Source organism: Serinus canaria, chromosome 9 (genome assembly GCF_022539315.1).
Source record: "Serinus canaria isolate serCan28SL12 chromosome 9, serCan2020, whole genome shotgun sequence".
NCBI classification, from domain to species: domain Eukaryota; kingdom Metazoa; phylum Chordata; class Aves; order Passeriformes; family Fringillidae; genus Serinus; species Serinus canaria.
In genome coordinates this window covers 20782751-20803483 of record NC_066323.1, presented here as the reverse complement: position 1 = coordinate 20803483, position 20733 = coordinate 20782751, and the positions used below count along the sequence as shown (strand labels likewise).

At 48.9% G+C, this 20733-nt stretch overlaps 1 protein-coding gene across 3 annotated transcripts; it reads right to left on the bottom strand.

The window, feature by feature from the left end:
• Positions 1-2484: 2484 nt before the first annotated feature.
• THAP4 (THAP domain containing 4) lies at positions 2485-20709 on the bottom strand. 3 transcript variants are annotated; one of them, XM_050978129.1, is made up of 7 exons: positions 20441-20709; positions 20166-20330; positions 18421-19577; positions 8619-8778; positions 6545-6654; positions 5022-5125; positions 2485-2820 (listed from the first exon to the last, which is right to left on the bottom strand). In XM_050978129.1, the coding sequence occupies exons 1-7, from the start codon at positions 20668-20670 to the stop codon at positions 2701-2703; spliced, it is 2046 nt and encodes a 681-aa protein (XP_050834086.1). In that variant the 5' UTR covers positions 20671-20709; the 3' UTR covers positions 2485-2700. The 3 variants fall into 3 exon arrangements, with proteins under 3 accessions (XP_050834086.1, XP_030083238.2, XP_030083240.1); XM_030227378.2 differs by lacking the exon at positions 20166-20330 and having other exon boundaries at positions 20441-20704; XM_030227380.2 differs by lacking the exons at positions 18421-19577; positions 20166-20330; positions 20441-20709 and adding an exon at positions 15333-15894.
• Positions 20710-20733: the final 24 nt, after the last annotated feature.

Sequence of the window (20733 nt, the reverse complement as noted above, 5' to 3'; positions counted from 1 at the left end):
CTGGGGCCTCCACCAGGAGGGTGCTGGGAAGTACCTAAGAGCCACCTCCTGCTTGCCAGGGTTTTCCCACCTACACCTCCAGGAGATTTCCATCTGTCTCCAGGGCAGAAGGTGACATGAGGTTGTGGTCACCCTGAGAAGCCTCACATCATGCTTGGTTGCCGTGGCTGGGGCAGACACAGCCCCCAACACTCTTGACACCAATGTCTGAGGGCTATTCCTGGGAAACAAACTCTGCCAAGGTAGCAGGGAGGTGTGGGCAGAAGTTCAGTCCCAATGCCAGGAGTTCTGCAGCCACCTGGGTCCTAGAAGGGGATGGAGCAGGGTGACAATGAGAACATGGCAGCTTTTGGGATGCACAGCCACCACACAGCTCCTGGTGATGCCCCAAATGGGAAAGAGCTCTGGGCTTCTTCAGAAGAGATGCCCTGAATAGGTCTGTCCTGGCTGTCCCTTCTCCCACAGACAGTGCCCCTCAGCTGGTGGCTGTGCCACGACTGCCTCCTCCAGCTGTTGTGGGGTGAGGAGAGGAGGGTCTGCCTCAATCTCCATCTCAGTCTCTGTCCTTGCCCTGGCCCTCAGGAAGAGAAGACACTACTCCCTTAGGAATCTGCTGAGAGATCCAGGGGGCTCTTCCCTTCCTCTTCTCTTGCTGGGCTGCATCTGCATAGGAATAAGCAAGGCAGCACAGAAGAAACCAGGAATGGCCCCTCTCTTCCATTTTCAACATCCACATTTATCCCTCTCTACCAGTTCTTCAGCCTTATCCCACCCTCTGCCCAAGTTCTCACAGCCGTATCCTTGCCTATCCCACAGCTCCCACTCCCCCAGTCCTGCAGTAATGAGCAAAGGAGCAGAAGAAACCAGGCGAGGCCCTTCTCAGCATCCTGGTTTTCATTTCAGAGGGGCCATGGAGGATCCACATCAAATGGGTTCAAGGGGAGGAGGTGCACGTGGTCCCGAGGCCAGCTCTTCTCTCCCGCTCCCTCGGTGGCCACGATGGACCTTCCTGCCCTGGCCCGTTTCTGTCCAGCTCCTCCGACACTCTCTGGGCACGCTGCTGGAGCCCGGGGGGGCTCGGTGCCCTGTCCCCATCGGAGAATGTCCAGTGCTGGCCACCTCCAGGAGCTGCCTACTCCTGTGCTGCTGCTGCTGCTGCTGCTGTTGCTGCTGCTGCTGTTGCTGCTGCTGCCGCTGCCGCCAGCGCACCACGAAGGGATGGAGGCGGCGGCGGCGGCGACGCGGGGCCACACCGGCACGGTTGTCCTGCCCCTGCAGCAGGCGGATGCCCCCAATGGGCCCTTGGCAGGTCGGGCAGGTGGCAGCGGCGTCGGGGGCAGCCTGGGGCTGGATGCAGGCGTGGCAGAACACGTGTCCGCAGGGCTCCACGGCAGCAGCGGGGCTCTGCAGGAAATCCACGCAGATGCGGCAGACCCGGACGGCTCGTGGCGCTGCTGGCTCCTGCCTGACCTCTGCCATTGCTGCTCCCGGACTTGACTTCTCTCAGCCGCTGGCAGGACTCAAAGGCTTGGCTTGCACTTGTGGCACTCAGAGGCTCCTCAGCCTCTCGTGGCACTCAGAGGCTCCTCAGTCACTGCTGTCATCCAGAGGTTCCTCAGTCTCTGGCAGCACTCAGAAGCTCCTCGGCTGCTGTGGGTCACAGCCTGAGTGCTCTGGCACTGCCCAGCACTGGTGTTTATAGTTACCCCCTGCAGGTGAGTGATCCTGACTCTGGTGACATCACAGGGTTCTGAGGGGCACAGCCAGGAGCTCCCCCATCCACAGAGACAGATCCTGTGGCACAAAGCCCACCTGGCAGTGGGCTGCATACCTCAGGGTTTGCCCAGATCCCTGCCAGGAGGTCCCTGCTGGGCTGCGGCTGTGCCACTGTTACACTCCCAGAGTGACTGAGGCTGCCAGGGACCTCCACAGGTCATCTGTCTGGTCCAAGCCCCAGCTGAAGAGTCTCTGCTGTAGGCCAGCAGTGATGCAAGTCCTTTGCCTCCCTCATTTTGAGGGAGTCAATGACAGATCTCACAAAGGTCCAAAGGCTGCATCCTGATTCCAGAGCTGGAAATTGAGAGCTGGAGATTGAGCCCCACTGTTAGCAGTTTCTCTGGCTTGTTGGCTCACAGTTGTCCCCCATACTCTTATGATATTCTGCACTGAAGTCTGGCCCTGACCTCCCACACTGCAGCAATTCCCTTCAAAATGCTGGACAAACTCCCAGAGCAAGGTGTAGGTGCTCTCTCTTGATATTCAAGCCAAGCTTCATTGGACAGGCTCTGGAATGCTCAGGGTCCTTCCCTGCAGTGCAAATCCATTCCAGAACCTCTGGCTTCCCCAGAATTCTCCAGGCTGTCCAGGAGGCTGGATCTCCACCCCAACACCTACTAATGAACAGGCAGCACAAAGCCCCTCCACGAGCACTACTGAGCAGCAGGCAGCACACAGCACCCTGCAGTCACACCAAAGACACAGCCATAAAAATAAAAGCTTTTTATTTATTTTTTTTATATACCATTACAGAAACATCTGAGTAACATTCTCAACAGGACAGGCAGCTCTGGGGCACAAGGGACAAGCACAGGCAGCCAGCTCTGGGGTCTGCCATGCTGTGCTCCTGAGCTGCTGCTGCTGCTCTTGGTGCATGATGTCCTTGCTCTGTGCCCTCAGTGAGGAGACCCAGCACTCCTGGTGTCAGGGTGTCACCTTCTTGTAGGTGATGTGTAAGTGCTGAGTCATGGGCTGCGTAGTGGTTGCCATTGAGACAGTTTGTTCGAGTTTCCCATCGGAATTGAGCCTGAATTTTCTGGTAATCTAAACCAGGGGGAGGAAAAGAAATAAGGAAATCAAGCAATGAGTGTCCACAAGCTGAACCCCTTACCTGTGCTTTCCTCCCTTTGCCATCCACCTGCCTGCTGTCAATGCACCACCAAGGAAGGATATCCTCACTACAGCAGGCAAATAAGGAGTTTTCTCTCCTAACCACAATGCCAGCTCCAAGCCCATTACCCATGGAACAAGGCAGGTTCACAGAATCACAGGATTAACAAAGTTGGAGAAGACCTTTGAGACCATCAAGTCCAGCCTATGACCCAATACCATCTTATTAACTAAACCATGGCACTGAGTGCCACATGCAGGCTCTTCTTAAACACCTCCAGGGACAGTGACTGCACCACCTCCCTGGGCAGCCCATTCCAGTGCCTAATGACCCCTTCTGTGACATTCCTAATGTCCAGCCTAAACTTCCCCTGGTGCAGCTCAAGCCTGTGTCCCCTTGTTCTGTCCCTGGTTGCCAGGGAGAAGAGGAACAACCCTGACCTGCCTACACCCTCCTTTCAGGGAGCTGCAGAGAGTGATAAGGTCTCCCCTGAGCCTCCTCTTCTCCTGCATATTCCCCCTGCATCCAATAAAGAATGGAGGTTGTCCTTGCCCCTCCTCATCCATAAGTAGCAACAGAGGGAACTTTGTCATCAAATTTTGTTAAGCTGTGCTTTCACAAATTTGTATTAAATCTGCATTGTTAACACCTTTAAAGGTGATTCTTCAAGCAACCTAAACCACTCATGACACAGCCTGGTGCAGGAAATGAGCCTTCCTTCCTCAGTGACAGCTCAGCCAAGCCACAGCCACCCTGAATCACTTTTCACCAGGAATGCAACAATATGGTGAAGTTTTCTCAAAATGAGCAACTCCAGCAGCAGCACACATGTCCTTCACAAACCTGTGGCCTCTTTGTTTCCACAGGCAATTTAAGCTGCTCTTGGTAAAGAGGAAAAGGCTTTAGGAGCTGGTTTCCTGACAACCCCTCTCATTCCACACCCTCCTTCACCAGCAAGTGCCTCCCAGATACTCACTAGGACCAGTCCCTGGGCCTGAGCTTCCCACAGGTGCCAGATGAGCACAGTCCTCCAGCCCCAGAGCTTCCTTCTTGGAGCCCTCAACTAGGAGTACACCTGCTGGCTTTCTGTGCCTTGCCCTCTCCTCCTGCCAGCCTATCTGCCCACAGTTCAGGCAGTGACTCAGAGGACAGTTCCTTTTATTTAAATGTTGGCAATCCAGAGCTCTGCCTCCCTGCTGACACCCACAGAATCTAATTTACTTCTGCTATGGGAAGGAGGCAGTACAGCTGTTCCTGGGAAAGAGGAAACCCAACAACACAAAACATGCACCCAAAGGCAGGGGAGCTGGGACTTCCCAAAGTTAGGACATTATCTGTGTAGGCAAATCAAATTTTTGTCTACATCTGCACAAATCTGTGCTCTCTGCTGTCTAAGGGTCAGTTTTATAGCACACAAAAACCAGGCTGTGAGAGCTTGTTCAGCTTCACTGTCTCTCAGCTGCTGCTCAGCCACCACAGCTTCAGATGTGACAGTGACACTTCCAGAGGAGACCTCAGGACACTCCAGCAGTGTCACTGCACTCATGGCTGGCTGTACCCCTACCAGCTGTATCAACAAACCCCCAAAAGCAGCCAACCAAAGGTGGAACTGACAGCAAGTGCCAGCCCTACCCTGCAGCCACAGATGGGAAATGAGCCCAGAGCAAGGTCTGAAGGCTCTGAAAAGCAAGAGAGCAAGATCTGCAGGTGTTACTGAAATATCCTCATGAGACCCAATACTGACCATACCTTAAATGTGCATCCTCATACTGCAATCAATGCAGAAAACCAGCATTAATAACTAATCCCACTGCCATAAAATAGTATTTAGCCAAGATTTCCCTCTTTTCTTCCCTAAGGACCTGCTACTGGCCATTCTGGAGACAGGATTCTGGGTTAGCTGGTCTGATCCAGCCTGTCAGTTTTATCATAATGATCCCTCTGGGTCCCATAATGTACAAAATCTCTTCTGAAGGCTCTTACAGAAAGAATAAGCCAGGAGATGACATGCAGTACTTCCAAGAACCCCTGATGGCATTCTGTAATTAAAGCATGCTAAATAACATATCCTCTCAACCAGACTCCTCCTGGGGCAAGCAGTGCCATGGGAATGGCTCACTCTGTGTGCACTCACCTGCTCTACATGGGGCTTCTTGGCAAAGGAAATCCTGGCTATGGAGTGAGAAGCTATAGACAGCTCTTGTCCATTCACCTCCCCTTCCTCCACCTCCACCAGACCTAGGGAAAAGCAAGGGCACACATATTACCAGGCTACAGAGGTTATTCAAGCATGTCACAATTGTTCTTTTGACCTTTCAGTACTTAAAATGAGGCTTATAAATAAGAGGAAGGGGGACTTTTTACACATTCAGATAAGGACAGGTCAAGGAAAAAGTTTTTAATCTGTAAGAGGAGAAATTTAGGTTAGATATTGGGAAGAAATTCTTCCCTGTGAGGGTGGTGAAGCCCTGGCACAGGTTGTCCAGAGAAGCTGTGGCTGCCCCATCTCTGGAAGTGCTCAAAGTCTGGACAGGGTTGGAATGACCTGGTCTGGGGAAGGTGTCCCTGCCCATGGCAGGGAGGTGGAATGAGATGGGCTTTAAGGTTCCTTCCAACCCAAACCACTCCATGCTCTATTAGGCTACTTAACAGACCAGCACTCCCTGTGGAGAATGGTTTCATTTCCCTATTTATTTTTATTTATTGACAACTGCAGATGCACACAGCCTCAGACATGGAATGCTGCTCACAAAAATCCAGCTGGACTTACTCACACTGTGTAGGATGAGTGTCACAGCACAACTGGCACTCCTCCCTTCAGCACCTGTCATTTTAGATGCAAACTTAAGCATCAACTGGGGTTTAAGACTTTCACTTACAATAACTGAGATGTGGTGCTGTGCCGGTGTTCACAGGGGTCCCAGGACGAGGGAAGAGATGAGAATCTTGACTCCATGTTTCAGGAGGATGATTTATTATTTTATGATATATATTATATTAAAAGAAATTTATATACTAAAACTATCCTAAAAGAACAGAAGCAAGGATTTCATCAGAAGGCTAGCAAGGAATAGAAAGGAATGGAATGATGATAAAATCTTGTGACTGACCAGAGAGTCTGAGACAGCTGGACTGTGATTTGCCATTAATTAAAAACAACCACATGAGAGCAATCAAAGCTGCACCTGTTGCATTCCCCAGCAGCAGATAATTATTGTTTACATTTTGTTTCTGAGGCCTCTCAGCTTCTCAGGAGAAAAAAATCCTGGCAAAAGGATTTTTCATAAAATGTGTCTGTGACACAGTTCTCTCTCATTCAGTCCCCATAAGGCAAGAAGCACCAAGGTGCTACACCCACACACGGGGAGGCTCTCCTAGTTCAGGAACCACTGTGAGTCCAGCACCAAAGAGCAGCAATTCTGACAGGGAAAACTAATTAAATAAAACTGTGAGAGGTGCAAGAACTTTCTGAAACACCCACACATTGGGAGGCTCTCCTAGTTCAGGAACCAGTATGAGTCCAGCACCAAAGAGCAGTGATTCCAACAGGGAAAATTAATTAAATAAAACTGTGAGAGATGCAAGAACTGTCTGAAAAAGTGATGAAATGGCCCAGCAGAGTAAGAACCTCTTCCCCAGTGGGTATTAGGAGTGTACCTGTGTTCTGGGCACTGATGAAGGCCACCTTGTTAGTGTCAGGCTTGAGGCGGATGAAGCCACACTCCCGGTGCATGGGCTTCCTGGTGTCCGGGTGGAAGGCGTTGAACCTGAGGGCAAACCAGAGCACAAAAGATCATGGGTTTTGCACTCAAAAGACATTTTTTTGGCTTGGATTCCTCTTATTTAACCACATGAATGCCTGCACTACCCTTTGAAGAGTAAAAGACTGACAACACTTCACAGTGGAGAGATGAAAACCTGGGGAAATACACTTACTTTACAGAGGCACAGCTATTTCTTAGAGCTGGAGTCAAGTCTTAAAGTTTAAGCCAAGTCTTTAAGCTTAAGTCTTTAAGTTCAAGTCTTTAAGCTTAAGTAAGTTCAAGTCTTTAAGTTCAAGTCTTTAAGCTTAAGTAAGTTCAAGTCTTTAAGTTCAAGTCTTTAAGCTTAAGTAAGTTCAAGTCTTTAGTCAGTCTTTAAGCTTAAGTAAGTTCAGTCTTTAGGCTCAAGTCTCTCTTTAGGCTCAAGTCTCTCTTTAGGCTCAAGTCTCTCTTTAGGCTCAAGTCGTTAAGCTAAGCTCAAGTCTTTAAGTTCAAGTCCAAGCTTTAGACTTTCCATGACCCCTGGGTCTTTCTAAGAACTAGCTCAGAAACCCCTCAGGAACTCAGAAGTTTCACAGATACTGAAGCCAAGTGTGTCTTAAAAACTTCCTTTTCTCAAATAAATATCTGGAATTACTAGATCATCTTTATTCAGCTTTTACACCTGGAAAAGCTGTTTTTTCTGTATATTCCTTGCTGTAGGAAGCAACAGAGCAGACATATTTCTCCCATCACCCCCTTTAAAAAGATAAAAAGTTCAGCTCAGACTCTTATTTATTCTTCAGGAGGCCTTAAGAGCTGTAGGTTTGGTCACCCATAACATGGTGAAACAAATCAGTTTTCAGTGCTTGGAGCATTTAAGGGACACAGGGACTGTCTTTTAAGTGCCACTGCTCCAGGAGCCAGGAAAGCACAGGATGTCTGTCCTTCCTGGTGCTTCCTACAGCTCAACAGCTCCCAGCTGTGTAACTCCTTGGCACAAAGAAATGGAGGGGCAAAAGAAAAGGTGACTCAAATAAGGAACTGTTCACCAGCTGGGGAGGGAGGTGCAGCCAGAGCAAGACTGTCAGAGCTTTGTTTCTTTTGGAAATTGGACTAAAGCAGTCACAGGCTGAGCTGGCAGGTCCAGCACACTCCAGGAACACAGGGCATCTCTCACACAGCACTTCCATCTTGTAATTTTTCTCTTCTTGGTTTTCAAAGCAACTCACTTTCCAACTCACCCCAGCTGAAGGAACACTGGAGCACTACTGAGCAGCAGCCAAGTGGTCACTTCCCTCCCTCTGGATTTCTTTTGATTTTTCTTAGAACAACCACTTGAAGCCAAAGCAAGTAGTTAGGCTACCTGCCTCCTGTTTGATAAGCACTCATTTTTTTCAGATTTTCACAGTGGTGAAGACTGAAGACCACAGCTTAAAATGGACAAACCTGGTAGCCATGCCATAGCTCCTTCATTTATTCTAAGTGGGAATTTCACAAAGAATGCCAATTAATCACAAGTTGTTGTCAGGTTATGCCCTCTTCTGACTCAGAGATGGGGCAACTGAGAGGTGTCTTAAAAACTTTTATTCCATTTTCAGTTTCATGTGAAGGGTGAGACAATACAGATGCTATAATTCAGGCTATCACAATCAGAAACCAACTATTTCTTAATTACAATAAATAATAAGCATTTCTTGGCCTATCAGCTTTTGCCACACTATGCTGCAAATGCCTTAAATCCAATAATCTAAAATTACCCTTTGTGGGCCACTGTAATTGGCATTTGTAATGCAAATTAATCACAAGTTTTCAAGGAAAATCAAAGTTAGACCATGCAGTCACATACCACAGCATCATCTCGTTTTGAAAACGAGGTGAAAATTATGGTGAAAATTTATGTACTTTAGTGAATTAAGGTGAAAATTTATGTACCCAACTAACAAATCCATGGTCTGCTCCTGCCAAGCCAGGCAGACTCCCTGACTTACGAGAAGTTGAGCATGGGCTGTCCCACGTGAGAGATGTGCACTTCCTCCAGGTACTGGAAGGGCTTCATTGTAGGGAAGGTGCCATCTCCTGGTGGGTCTGACAGCCAGGTGCCCAGCATCCAGGACAGGGGTTCCATCACAGGGTTCAGCTGGGGAGTCTCTGTGGAGGAAAAGAAAGAAGGAAGAATGAAAACTCAGAGATCTGTGCTCTGCAGGTTGCTGTGAGCTGCCTCCAGCTGGATGGAGGTGAACTCAAAACACCTCAGAAATGGTTCAACAGCACAGCAAGGCTTTTCTTCAGAGCAGTGCCAGCTCCAAGGGGAGAGATGGGGAACAATGAACAGTCATGGAAAGTGGGTCTGTTTCCAAACCAGCTCTCAGCCACACATAGAGTACTCTTGCAGGTGGTCCATTTTTGACTCCTCTCTGCAGCTTGATCTGAAAGTAAAGTCCCCTCCCACCTATGTGCAGGGAAGAAGATGACTGAAACCTCAGCACAAAGAATAATCATGAGATGATAATGAAACCTCTAACACTCTGGGCTAATCTCTCTGAAGCACTGAGTACATACTGTTCCTGTTTGTTTCAGAGGCTGAGGAAATGAGTCCTCATTTCAAAAGAAAATCAGGCTGTGTACATATTCAAGATCAAAGTTTGGCTATAATATTTTTTTAAGAGGTTAACAATGGCCTGCACTTGTACAAAGAGACAAGGAAGGATCATTCAGAAGCTGTTCTACTAAGGCTCTGGACTAAGGCAAACATCTTAAAAATACCTGGGTGCCTGTAAGGCAAAGAGTAAATGGAAGAGAAAGCTACTTCCCTTTGTCACTGCAGTCATGAAAAAGCAATCCAGGTCTTTTTCACAAAGTTAAGACTTCTTTAACAAATCATTTTACAGAACCACAGAATAAGCTGAGCTGGAAGGAACCCACAAGGATCACCAAGTCCAACTCCTGGCCCTGCACAGAACCATCCCAAAGAGTCACACCATGTGCCTGGGAGCATTGTCCAAATGCTTCTTGAACTCTGTCAGGTTTGATGCTGTAGGAGAGTTTTGATAAACAGTTTTGCATTTTACTTTCAGAGGCTGTGACCTGAAAAAAGTACATCAGGAAAGTGGAGACAAACAATTTAAAGCCAGGTGAAGAGCAGAGCAGATCCCTTACTAAGGTGTAAGTAGGGAAAGCAAAACATCATGGATTCCCACACAAACAGGCTGCCTGCTACTCCCAGTAGTCTGTTATGAAGAGAAATATGACTGAAGTAAGCCTAAAGCATGTCCTCTTCCCCCTCATGGGATAAATATTTCATACTGGCAAGGTGGGCACTGCAGGGGGGTCTTTTCCACACCTAGGGAGATCAAGAATCCAAGAAAAAGCTGCCTGGCTGATCTAAAAGGCACAGACTCAACTGCAGGCAGAAATCACAACCTAAAAGAATAAGGCTGTGGCCAAAATTTGCTTGACCAGTTTTTGAGTTTTGCTGTGCTCTTTATGAAGTGTCAGGCTGAAAGACTGAGCAAGGAGGAAGGACAGTCCACACCTGAAATGCTAAAGGAGAAGGAACAGCAGTTTTCCTGGGTAGGAGAGACCACTTGTGGTACTCCTTATCTCGCAAGACAGCAGGTTTGAAAAGCCAGCTCATGTCAGCAAAGTGCTGCTAATTGCTTTGCTCTATCCTGAAGTATTTTGCAAGAGAAGCAACACGAGGAAACATGAGAACTCACTGGGAAATCAGTGATAAAGTCTACAGCATCAGAGCCAGGATCTGTAGAACACCCTGTCAGACTGTGCAGTCCCCAGCAGCTCGCCCAGGACTTGGGAAGGGGTTCCCACAACCTGTGCAGCAGTGTCAGAGTAATGACAGAGTACTGTGTGCTCCCCTCCTTTCCAGCACCAGGAGGGGAGCACACAGTTCTCTGGATAAGCAGCATACTGCTCCTCCCTCCAGCTGATGTTTGCCTTTCACTCTCTGCAGCACTTCTTTCCAAGCTCTTTGCAGGCTCATTCCCATGATGGAAGTGAAAAGCAAAGCTTTGGAAAAGCTGGAGAAGCCTGCAGCCTGGGCTGCTGCTGCCCTCTCCTGGGTCAGCATCCCAGGAGCAGGACAGTTTCTGTCACCACAGTGCTTTCATAGGGCACTTCCCTTTCCCCTGCTTGCACTTCAGGAAAAGCATCCAAACAACAGATTAAAGGAATAGCTGTAGCCATTCCCACTCTTTAGACTTGATTATAAACCAAGAGAAGCTAAAGGATCATTTCCAGCACCCCCAGCTTGACCCCACTGCTTTGCTGTGCAGCACCCAGCCTGGCTGGAGGTGCCAGACCTGGTCTCACTTCCAAAGAGCTGGAATTTCAGCCAGCAGAGAAGCGAACAGGGAACTGTACATCCTGAAGTCTCTGGCACTTGGGCAAACAGCACAGCCAAGTGATCATTATTACTTTTCTAAACTACCTAGATGGCAGCAAAGCTAAAGAGCTCTTTAGTTCTCATGTGGCTGGAAAAGTCAAGAGCAGCAGAAGTGAGTAAGGACCAGGGGCTCAGTGAAGTGCAGGTAAGTGCAGACATCCTGATCCCATCCCATGCTCTTCTTACCTTCAGTGTTGGTCTCTGACTGGTGGACTAAGAATTTTTTCCTTCCTGGCTGGAAGGCTGGGCTGGGAGAGTGGGAAAGAAGGGGGGAGGCAGACAGGAGAAAGTCTGATTGAATCCACCAGGAAAAAAAAAAAAAAACCAAAAACCATCCATTTGAAAAGCAATTTGCTTTTCTATGTCATGGTTGGGGCAGGTAAATGCAAGATTATTGTAGCAACAAGAAGTTCTATGCTGAACTGCTTTGTTTCAAATTTCAGGTTTATAGATACAGTCACTGTCAAGACACTGATGAAGGAGCCTGTATATCCCTTTTTAAAGGTCTAAACTCCTGGCACATCATTTTTACAAAAACCCCACTAATGTGGCTTAAAAGGTAAGTGTATGATAGTACCAAGAATACAAATGACATCTGAGAATTTGCAGCATAAGAGACCCTGGTCACCCTTCTGCACACTTAAAGCTTCACACTCAGAGGGGGTCCTTTCAAATGCTGATTCTTTTGCATTCATATGCACAGCTCCTCTTTTACCTAACAGGGAAGCTCTCTCTGCATCCTCTTTCTTAACAAGGACATTCTTGGAGTCACCTTCTCCTATACTCTCTGGAAGCCATTAGGGACCCAGAATCTCCAAGACCCCATTCCTCTACAACCTGGTGAGGTGGAAGGTGTCCCTGCCCATGGCAGGGGCTTGGAACAAGATGAGCTTTAAGGTCTCTTCAACCCAAACCACCCTGTGGTTCTACAAAATCTCACATGACATTCATGAGTTGTAACAGTCTGGGAGAGAAAACCACACACCCATCAGCATCCTGATCACCTTGATCCCTTTCCTTCAGGAATCCTCTCAGGCCACAACCCAGGGCCTGAGCACACAGGTCAATTCTATTTCACCACCTGATCCTGCTCCACCCCTCCAAACTCACAGACAGACTGTTCCTACATGTTTTCCATTCCCAGAGAGTTTACAAGCCAAATCCCACCCTGCACTGGAACTGGCTGTCCAGGCTTTGCACCAGGACTTACTGAGTTCTCCCTGCTTTTGAGTGGGATCCCTGGCACAGAAAGCTAAGCTGGCACAAATTCCTACACAGCTTTATCAGTAAAGCCACAGTGAGTGGCCAGCTGATTGCTAACAAGGCAGCTAACCCATTTCCTTGAGCTGGAGAACACTTCCTACAGAAAACTTGAGAGGAAAAAATATACAAACAACAACAACAACAAAAACCCACCAAAAATCCCAAAACAAAATCCCTGAGTCTTCAAAGTGTGGGGTCTGCAGCATCAACTGGGCAATTCCCTGAAATTCTTCCTTCAGCACAGTTGCTAACTGGGTTTAAAAGAAAGCATTAAACACCTGTGCCTTGTCCCTGTTTGTGAGGTGACCATCCTCATCCTGGAACAGGGTAATGTCATTTCTAAACTGCTTTTTGCCATTTATATATTTGAAAAAATATTATTTTTCTCTTCAGTTTTGGCAGCTTTGACTTCAATTACACTTTGCCTGCATGAATTTTCTCCCCAACAGTGGGGAACAGCATCTCTGTTGTTCCACATCACCTGACCTTGCTTCTACTGGACACACATCTTCCTTTTCCATCTTATTTCCAAGAGAAATCCCTGGTCAGCCAAGCTTTCTGCCTCACCTGCTTGACTTCTGACATTTAGGAATTGCTGTTCCTGTGCCCTTAGGAGATGATATTTAAAAGTGACCAGCACCTGCAGAAACATTTCCCAGGGGACCTTACTCACTAATTCCCTGAGCAGCCTGAGGTCTCATGGCCAGAGCTGAGGTTTTTCAGGCACTTTTCCTCCTGTCACCAGAGATTTTAAACTTGATGGCTCCATGGTCTCTGTGGCCAAGCTGGCCCCAATGTTCACTTTGCTCAGGAGATCCTCTCTGATGACAAGCAGGAGATCAAGATCATCCTTCCAAGTCAGCTCCCTGAGAACCTGTTCCATAAAGTTGTCATGCAGGTGTTTTAGGAGCCCTCCTGGCCCAGGCTGTACCAGCTGTGGGATGCTCCCACTTAATTCCTGGCAGGGTGAAGTCCCCTGGGGCAGCTGACTTGGAATCATTCCTTAGTTCCTCAAGGAACAATTTGTCAGTGTCATTGGCCTGGCTGGGAGGTCCAGAGTAGATTCCAACAGTGACATGGCATTATTTGTTTGCCCCTTGACTCTTATCCAAAGGCTCTCAACTGTGCCATTGCCAATTGTGAGCTCCAGACACTCCAACCCTTCTGTCACATACAGTGCCACCCCTCTGCCTCTCCTGCCCTGCCTGTCCCTTCTGAGGAGCCTGGAACTGTCCCTCAGGGCACTCCAGTCACAGGGAAAGCTCCCATCGGGTTTCACTCATGCCACTGATATCAGATCTCTGGGCCAAAGCTTCCAGCTTCTCACTGGTCCCTCCTGCTGGGTGTATTAATGCAGAGACATTTCTGGGGTGGTGCACTGTGACCAGCACCTGGTGAAGCAGATTAAAGGATCCCATTAGTGCTCCTTCCCCCAAATTTAGGCACTCCAGCCCATTGCTCTTCCCTGGTGACCCTGGTTTTGTCCCCTTCCCCTTTCCAAGGCAGTTTAAGGCCCTATCAACAAGCCCTACCAGCTATGCCTGCTAGAACTCCTTCATCCCCAAGAAAGATGCATCCCACCAGGTGCCAGCAGATGAGCTGTTGAACAGATCATCCCATCTCTGCTCCAAAAGCTGGAAATCGGGTTATATTCACAAATGTTTATGCTATAGACTCAGTAATTTATTTCACAGCCAAGTGCCAAGGTGGTAATGCTCCAGTGCCTGTAGTCATTGCCAGAGTTCTGCTTTACAAAACACAGAGAAAATATTTTTTAAATTCTACTCTGTTATGAGAAACCAAACACCCTACCTGAGCTCAGCCTCACTTTCTCTCGAGTTTTCCTTAGTCTGCTGTTTCATTGCTTCCTAGCTGCAAGCAGGGGTTTTGTTGTGAGTCACTGCCAACTCACTGCAAAATTAAATGCTTAATGCACAAACTCTATAGACCATTAGGCAAAAAAAAAAAACAAAACAAAACCCAAAAACCTGGAAAGAACAAGACCATCTCACTGAAAAAAACCCAAACCAACAGCAGCACAAAAAGTCTTGTTTCCTCCCTTCCAACTGCCTTTCTCTCCAAGGGGGAGGTCAAAGAGCCACCTCCCTCAACCAAGTCCCAAAGGTGGTGTGCCTGCACACTGTGCTCCCATGCTGAGCACAAAACAGTTCACCTCCCACCCAGGTGTTCAGGCCAGGGTGAAATCTCTCAAGATACCTCCTGCCATGGATTCAGCCCCTATGCACACATATCTCACTCTCCATTTATTTTATGGCTCTCTTGTTCTTTGCCATGCTCACCCTATGGACCAGTTTTCTACCCTGGCTGTTCCAACCCCAGACAGGGCACCAAAAAAAAATGACAAGCAGACCTGCCGTCTCCAAATAAAAGCAGTTTTCTTCCAAAATCTAGCTCCAAGTTAACATGCCACTGCCAGGCTGCAGTGCCTGCCCTGGTGGAGGCAATTTTCCTGACAGCACATCTCTGTGACCCATCAGACACATTTCAGTGTCAAGCTTAACTGGACACCAGCCCCTTGCTGGTCCAGTCCTTCTCAGCCAGGTGCAAGCACAGCACCTCCAACCATGCACAACCCCACTTCTCATTGCCAGTCAGGAACAGGATTTTGCTTCTCCTTTTCTGCACCATGAATACAATCTGTTGCACCACTTCAGGCCCCACAGACCAGGTCTCAGGACTCCACCTCAGCACAAAACGCATTAAGTGCTCTGTCCTGCTTGCCTGAAGTTTCCCAACTATGGCTCATTTGCATGTGAAACACACTGTAAATGACCCCATTTCTACACTGGCTTTGCACAGATACTCAAAACCAAATCCAAGCCAGATTTCCCACGGATTCCTAGCAGAGTTCTAACCGTTTTTCGCATGAACTCTTTTTGCAAACTCTCCTGCCTTTAATATGACCTTCATGAAAACAGACATGCAGCACGGAAGAGGCTCCTCATACCCCCAAGCAGCTGAATTCTAAGAGTTTTACCTCTCTGACGAACACAAAAACCCAAATGCCATGGAATCCTACCTGAGTTTGCTCCATGCCCAGCCATGTTTGCAGGTATTTTGCTATTTGCTGTACCTGCAGCCCCCCCTGCCCCAGAAAGCTCACTGTGCAGGGTGGTAAGATGGCTATGAGGGAAGTGAGCTCATGTTTGGGTAAGACCCTGATCCTGCTGCCTGCTGGGAGATGTAGTTTTACAACCAGACCAAACTGGGGCACGGCAAGAGGAGGTGGTGTTGTGGAAGGAGCTGCTGGGATCTCCTGCCTGAGTGAGCACAGCAGTGAAACCTTCATGAAGAAAGAAAACTGTCAGACAGTGCTTGGCTAGCAGAGGACAGTGCTGTTAGGACAGCTATGACTTCTCCAGGACACATCCCTGGTTGCTTGCTGGCTCTCCCTCATTTCTTCCAGTGCATCCTGTCATCCTCCAGAAGCCACATCTCACCCTGTCCTGCCTGGTACACCATGCCTAACCACACTTGTCCACCAGCAGCATTCCCCAGCCTCCATGGACTTCGTGAAGCACAAAGAAATATATTCCTACCAAACAAACACCTAAATCCAAACTTTACAGGGAAAAGGCCACCATTTCAGCTGTGCTGGAGACAGCCTGGGGCTTCTCCTACACCAGGGTAAGACAGGTTGGGAAACAGCCCTGAAGCACATTGTGACAGCTGGAGCTGGGAGCCACTTGGCCAGCCTGAGTCACCCAGCCCCAAGCGTGGCTGGCAGGCAGTGCTGTGCAGCAGTCCTGCAGAAACCTGCTCTTCCCAGCCTGCTGCAGCTTGGAGACAGCCAGCAGAAATTTATTTGTCTCATTAGAGGAAAATATGTGAGAACTAGCAGTGAAATGAAGTCCTGCTGAGTGGGTGTGGGACTAAAGCTGGTGTTTTGTGCTGAGGATTTTGGGGAAACAGCTGAAGGTGAGGGATGCAGACAGGTAACAACCTGCATGGTCAGTCCAGTTTGGTACTTTTACACTCAAGGAACTGCCTTCAGCAGGAAAAAATATGCAGGCTCAGGTTCACAGCTAAAGCCATCACCTCAACCACACATCAGATGAGCTGGGACAACTGAGACAGGGCTGCTAACAAAGACTATTATTAACCAAATGTGTTACCTGGCTGTATTTTTATGAATATGAAAAGCCTTTCTTAATTCAGCTTTGTATTACAGTAAAACTCAGTGTCTGGGCATGAACCAGACTCAGCTGGCTGTGCTTTACCACCTATTTTAACTGCCATAAACAGGTACTACAAGCACACACATGAAAAAAAAAAAGACTCCAAAACAGAAGAGCACCAAGGCTAGTCTGCCACCAACCCATTAAAAAAGTTCCCAGCCAAAGGGCTCCATAAAAACTTCCCACCATGCCAAGCTACAATTGCCAAAATGGTTCATTTTCACACACTGATCTCCAGTTTTGTTGATAAAAGTTGGCAGAATGGGTAATGAATTTGTCAATTCATTAAGAAAAACTACATTTTCTCTTATAAAATAGAGCATGTAGCTCAGATACTAAGAATATCTTTTACAAGAACATAAAATTTTCACTTCTGAAAGACGTGAAGTATCTATAAAAACACTAATCTTGGGAAAAAGAAGAAAAATCATAGTGCTTACAAGAATTTAAAAAACATCCTTAAAGATACTCTTTCTGCAATAAGTATCTCAGTGAAGGTATTCCAACAAAGGCAGACACCTTTTTAAATATATGCATAAATAAATAAATATTTCATATACATACATAGATAAATGTATATATATGAATGACAACTATGGAACCCTAAAATTGTATTTATTTTCTTTAGTTTGACACCTAAACAATACAAAAACACAGACCAGAAGATACAAACAAGACTATGCTGATTTCCCAGGGCAAAACATTTCCCTCCTCTACCCAAACCAAAGTGTGAGTTTTCCCATCCTGTGAAAAATTAGATATATATGGGAAAAGTAGTGCTGGATGTCAACCTTCATAAATTGTGTTAGGGTCTACTTTCCTCTTCCAGTGAGGAAGCTGGCCGTGCTGCAACAGCCTGGAGAATGTGCCTGTCTATGCCAGCATCACTTTTCTGACTGCCCAACATCTCCAGAAGCAGCCATGGAGTGTTTCTCCTAAAGGAAAGGTGAGAGTTAGCCATTGGGAGACCCAAACCCTCCACGGGTTTACAACTACTCCAAGCAAGTCCCACATGACAAATCCTTCCCAAGGAAACCCAGTGTTTTCTCAGCAGCCACACACACACCAGCATCAGATGGTCCTAAACTCCTGCCCTGAAATGCACCTTGCAACCACAGCCACTGTGTACACGTTGTTCATTAAAAGATAATTCTTGTTTTTGCAAGAAGGGTTATGGCCCAATTTGACTTTTAGGTAACAAACTTTTTACATTACCTGATCCCTCACTGAGCTCCCCTACGCTTTCAGGTGCTTAATTATTATTTTTGTAATTGATAGAGAAGCATCTTCCATCACTCCCTGCTTTATTATATTTCTTGACTTCTTCTGCCTTCCAAGGGAGCAAGGGATCAAAGCAAAGCCAGATATTTGCTCACAAATTGTGACCTCAGCGTGCATCATGACATTTCATATTTGATACCTCCCACCTCACTTGCATTTCCTGTATTCTCAGTACTGAGTGCAGTATATGAAATCCAATATCAAAACTATTTCTTATGCCACTGAGGACAGTAACAGCTTTCCCAGATACCTGCTGCTAGGACAGCTCATTAACACACCAGAAAAAAAATCAGAGGCACGTGCCAAAGGAAGAAGGAAAATCCTAGCAGGAGTCACTGCACCACAAACAAGTTAAAATAATCCAGAAAGAAAAGAAAATAAATTCATGAACAGAGTTGCCTGTAACACCTCAATCTAAATTCTGATTCCATATCTTGGAAAGGTTAGAGATGTAAGAATTAACTTGAGTGCCCACTGAGTGAATCCTTTAATCTGCATCCACTGGTGATACACAAGCTGCTACTTCTCCTTCCCAGAATGTCCCTTTCTCATCCCTTTTCCCCATCACACCTTCACAGCCTCAAGCTTAAACAGCCCCTTAGAAAAGAGGGAATTCCACCTCAGCGCAGCACCCCTGGGAATACTGACCACAGTCCTGGGATATCAGGCTGTTCAAGTAAGGGAAACTGTTGCGCTTCATCTCATTCAGCTTCTCCTTCAGCTTCCTGACTTGGCTGTCGGAGCGGCTGATCCTCTGCCTCAGGAGCTTCAGCTCCCCGTTCTTCTTCTCCACCTGCTCCCGCAAGCAGCACACCTGGCTCTTGCTCTGCCGGGAGGAGAAGCAGTACGAGTGCAAGGAGTCGATGAGCTTGCAGGCCCCCGAGGCCGACATGATCACCTCGTTGATGGACATGGGGTTGGCGTCCGTGTCCCCCTTGCGCCCCAGCACGGCCTCGGCGGCGGGCCGCGGGGTCAGGTCAGCCGGGGACGCCGACAGGCCCTGCGAGGGTTTCTGGGGGGTGGCCGTGAGCGATGACGTTGGGGACACTTCCGCGACGGCCTTGTCGTGCCCCATGGGCTGGCTGCTGCAGCTGGGCTCCACGTCTCTCTTTGGCCTTTTCCTTTCTAGCTGCTCCTTGGGGAGAGACGGCCTCTCCCTGGCGTGCTTGGAGGAAAAGCTGTACGAGTGCAGGGAGCCGATGAACTTGCAGGCACCGGAGGCAGGAGGGGTGAAGTCGTCCACAGACACGCCGCTCCTGTCTGCCACCCAGCTCCCTGCCCAGCTGCCTCTGGCACAGTCCTTGCCAGGAGACCTCTCAGGCTTTACCTGCACTACAGGCTTGGCCCCCAAATGATCCCCTAACGTCCTTCTCCGAGGGCCGTCCAGCTGGCCGTGGAGGGCCTGTTCCTCCTTGGACATGGATCCTATTTCCTCTTTCAGAGTGGCCTCCTCCATCTCTTTCGTCCCTTGCATCACCATGAAGTCCTGGCCAGAAGATGGGGCCCTGTGTGCTACCTCACCGCCTCCTTCCTGCGGGGCCTCCCCATCCTGCACCAGCACCTGCCTGGCTATTTTCCTTCTGCTCCTGACATAATCCAGCTTGCCGTGCTTCTTCTCCACAAGCTGGAAGATGGTGGGGACGGCAGTGGGCTTCAGCAAGCGGTGATGGTCTTCCAGCCGCTTGAAGAAACTGTCTTTGGTGAAGTGCTCGCTGCAAAGAAAGGAATACTTGGTGGGAGTCCAGTTGTCTCTCTGAACAGCTTTCAGCCACTGAATCAAGCGCTTCGAATCCTTCAGAGGGAATCTAAAAAGGGAACAGAGAAAACCCACTAACAAATTAAGCTACATTTCAGGAATCAGAAGGGTCGGTACTTAAGAATTACAGAACCACAGAATTATAGAACTGTTGAGGTTGGAAAAGACCTTTAAGGTGACCAAGTCCAAGGCAATAGCTAGGTTTAGGAGATTTTGGGGAAAGTTGTGTTTTGGTAAGTTACGCTCATTTACTAATAAAATTACACTCATTTAAGAATTACTTCACTTTCGGCTGAAACATTTGATATTCATTCGCTGCATCAACAGCTCCACTCCACAACAAGCATAGGACTAGAAGGTGTTGTTTCCATTTTCATCAGCAATCGATCCATTACTCGGCTCACCAGCCCCACGAGGAACAGCCTGTCCACAAGGAAGGGGGACGTGACCACCACCCAAACACCCAGCTCAGCCAGCACGCTGCTCAGCGTAACCCGGGTGCAGCTTACACCGGCTGTGCTTAATAACATTTAATTAGGTGTAGAAATGCCTGCAGTGCAAGAAAGCCCCTGAGCAGGGGAGCCGGGTTCCGTTTCCAATGGGACTCTCGAGACAGGGACTTTTCCCGGGGACTCACCGCCGGCAGCATCCCCAGCGAGGGCTGAGGCGGAGGACGGGCGGCGGGGGCACAGACCGGGGGAGGGTCGGGGTGACAGGCCGGGGAGGGCCCGGCCCCGTGGCGAGGGGCGCTCCCGCTGCCCGGCCGGGGCTGGAGGATCCGGGAGCCCCGAGCCGGTCTCCCCTGAGGGAAACAAAGGGCAGTCGCTGCCGTGGGCCGGGGGAAGGGAGCGGGACCGGGGCGCGGGCGGTCCGGCCGCGGCACTTGCGGAGGGCCGGGCGGGCCGCCCTTACCTGTGGAAGGAGACGGCGCCGTGGCGCGCCTTGCCCTGCCGGTTAGAGCAGTTGGCGGCGGCGCAGCAGATCACCATCTCCGACCGCCGCCGCCGCCCTCGGCCGGCCGGGCCCGCCCCGGCCCCCGCCCCGGCCCCGGCCCCGCCGCGCCGCCGTACGGCAAGATGGCGGAGCCGGGTCACCCCGGCGCCCCTCGCCGGTGGGGAAGGGGTTTCTGTACGGCACAACATGGCGGCCGCCACATGGCCGCCGCCATTTTGGCCGGGGCGCAGCTGTACGGCGTGGGGCAGGTG

Coding starts and splice junctions, on each gene's coding strand:
- THAP4 (XM_050978129.1), bottom strand. CDS start 20,670: ATGTTGTGCCGTACAGAAACCCCTTCCCCACCGGCGAGGGGCGCCGGG. Junction 5,126..6,544: donor CATCAGTGCCCAGAACACAG/GTACACTCCTAA, acceptor GCTTTTCCCTAG/GTCTGGTGGAGGTGGAGGAA. Junction 2,821..5,021: donor AGAAGCCCCATGTAGAGCAG/GTGAGTGCACAC, acceptor CCCCTGGTTTAG/ATTACCAGAAAATTCAGGCT.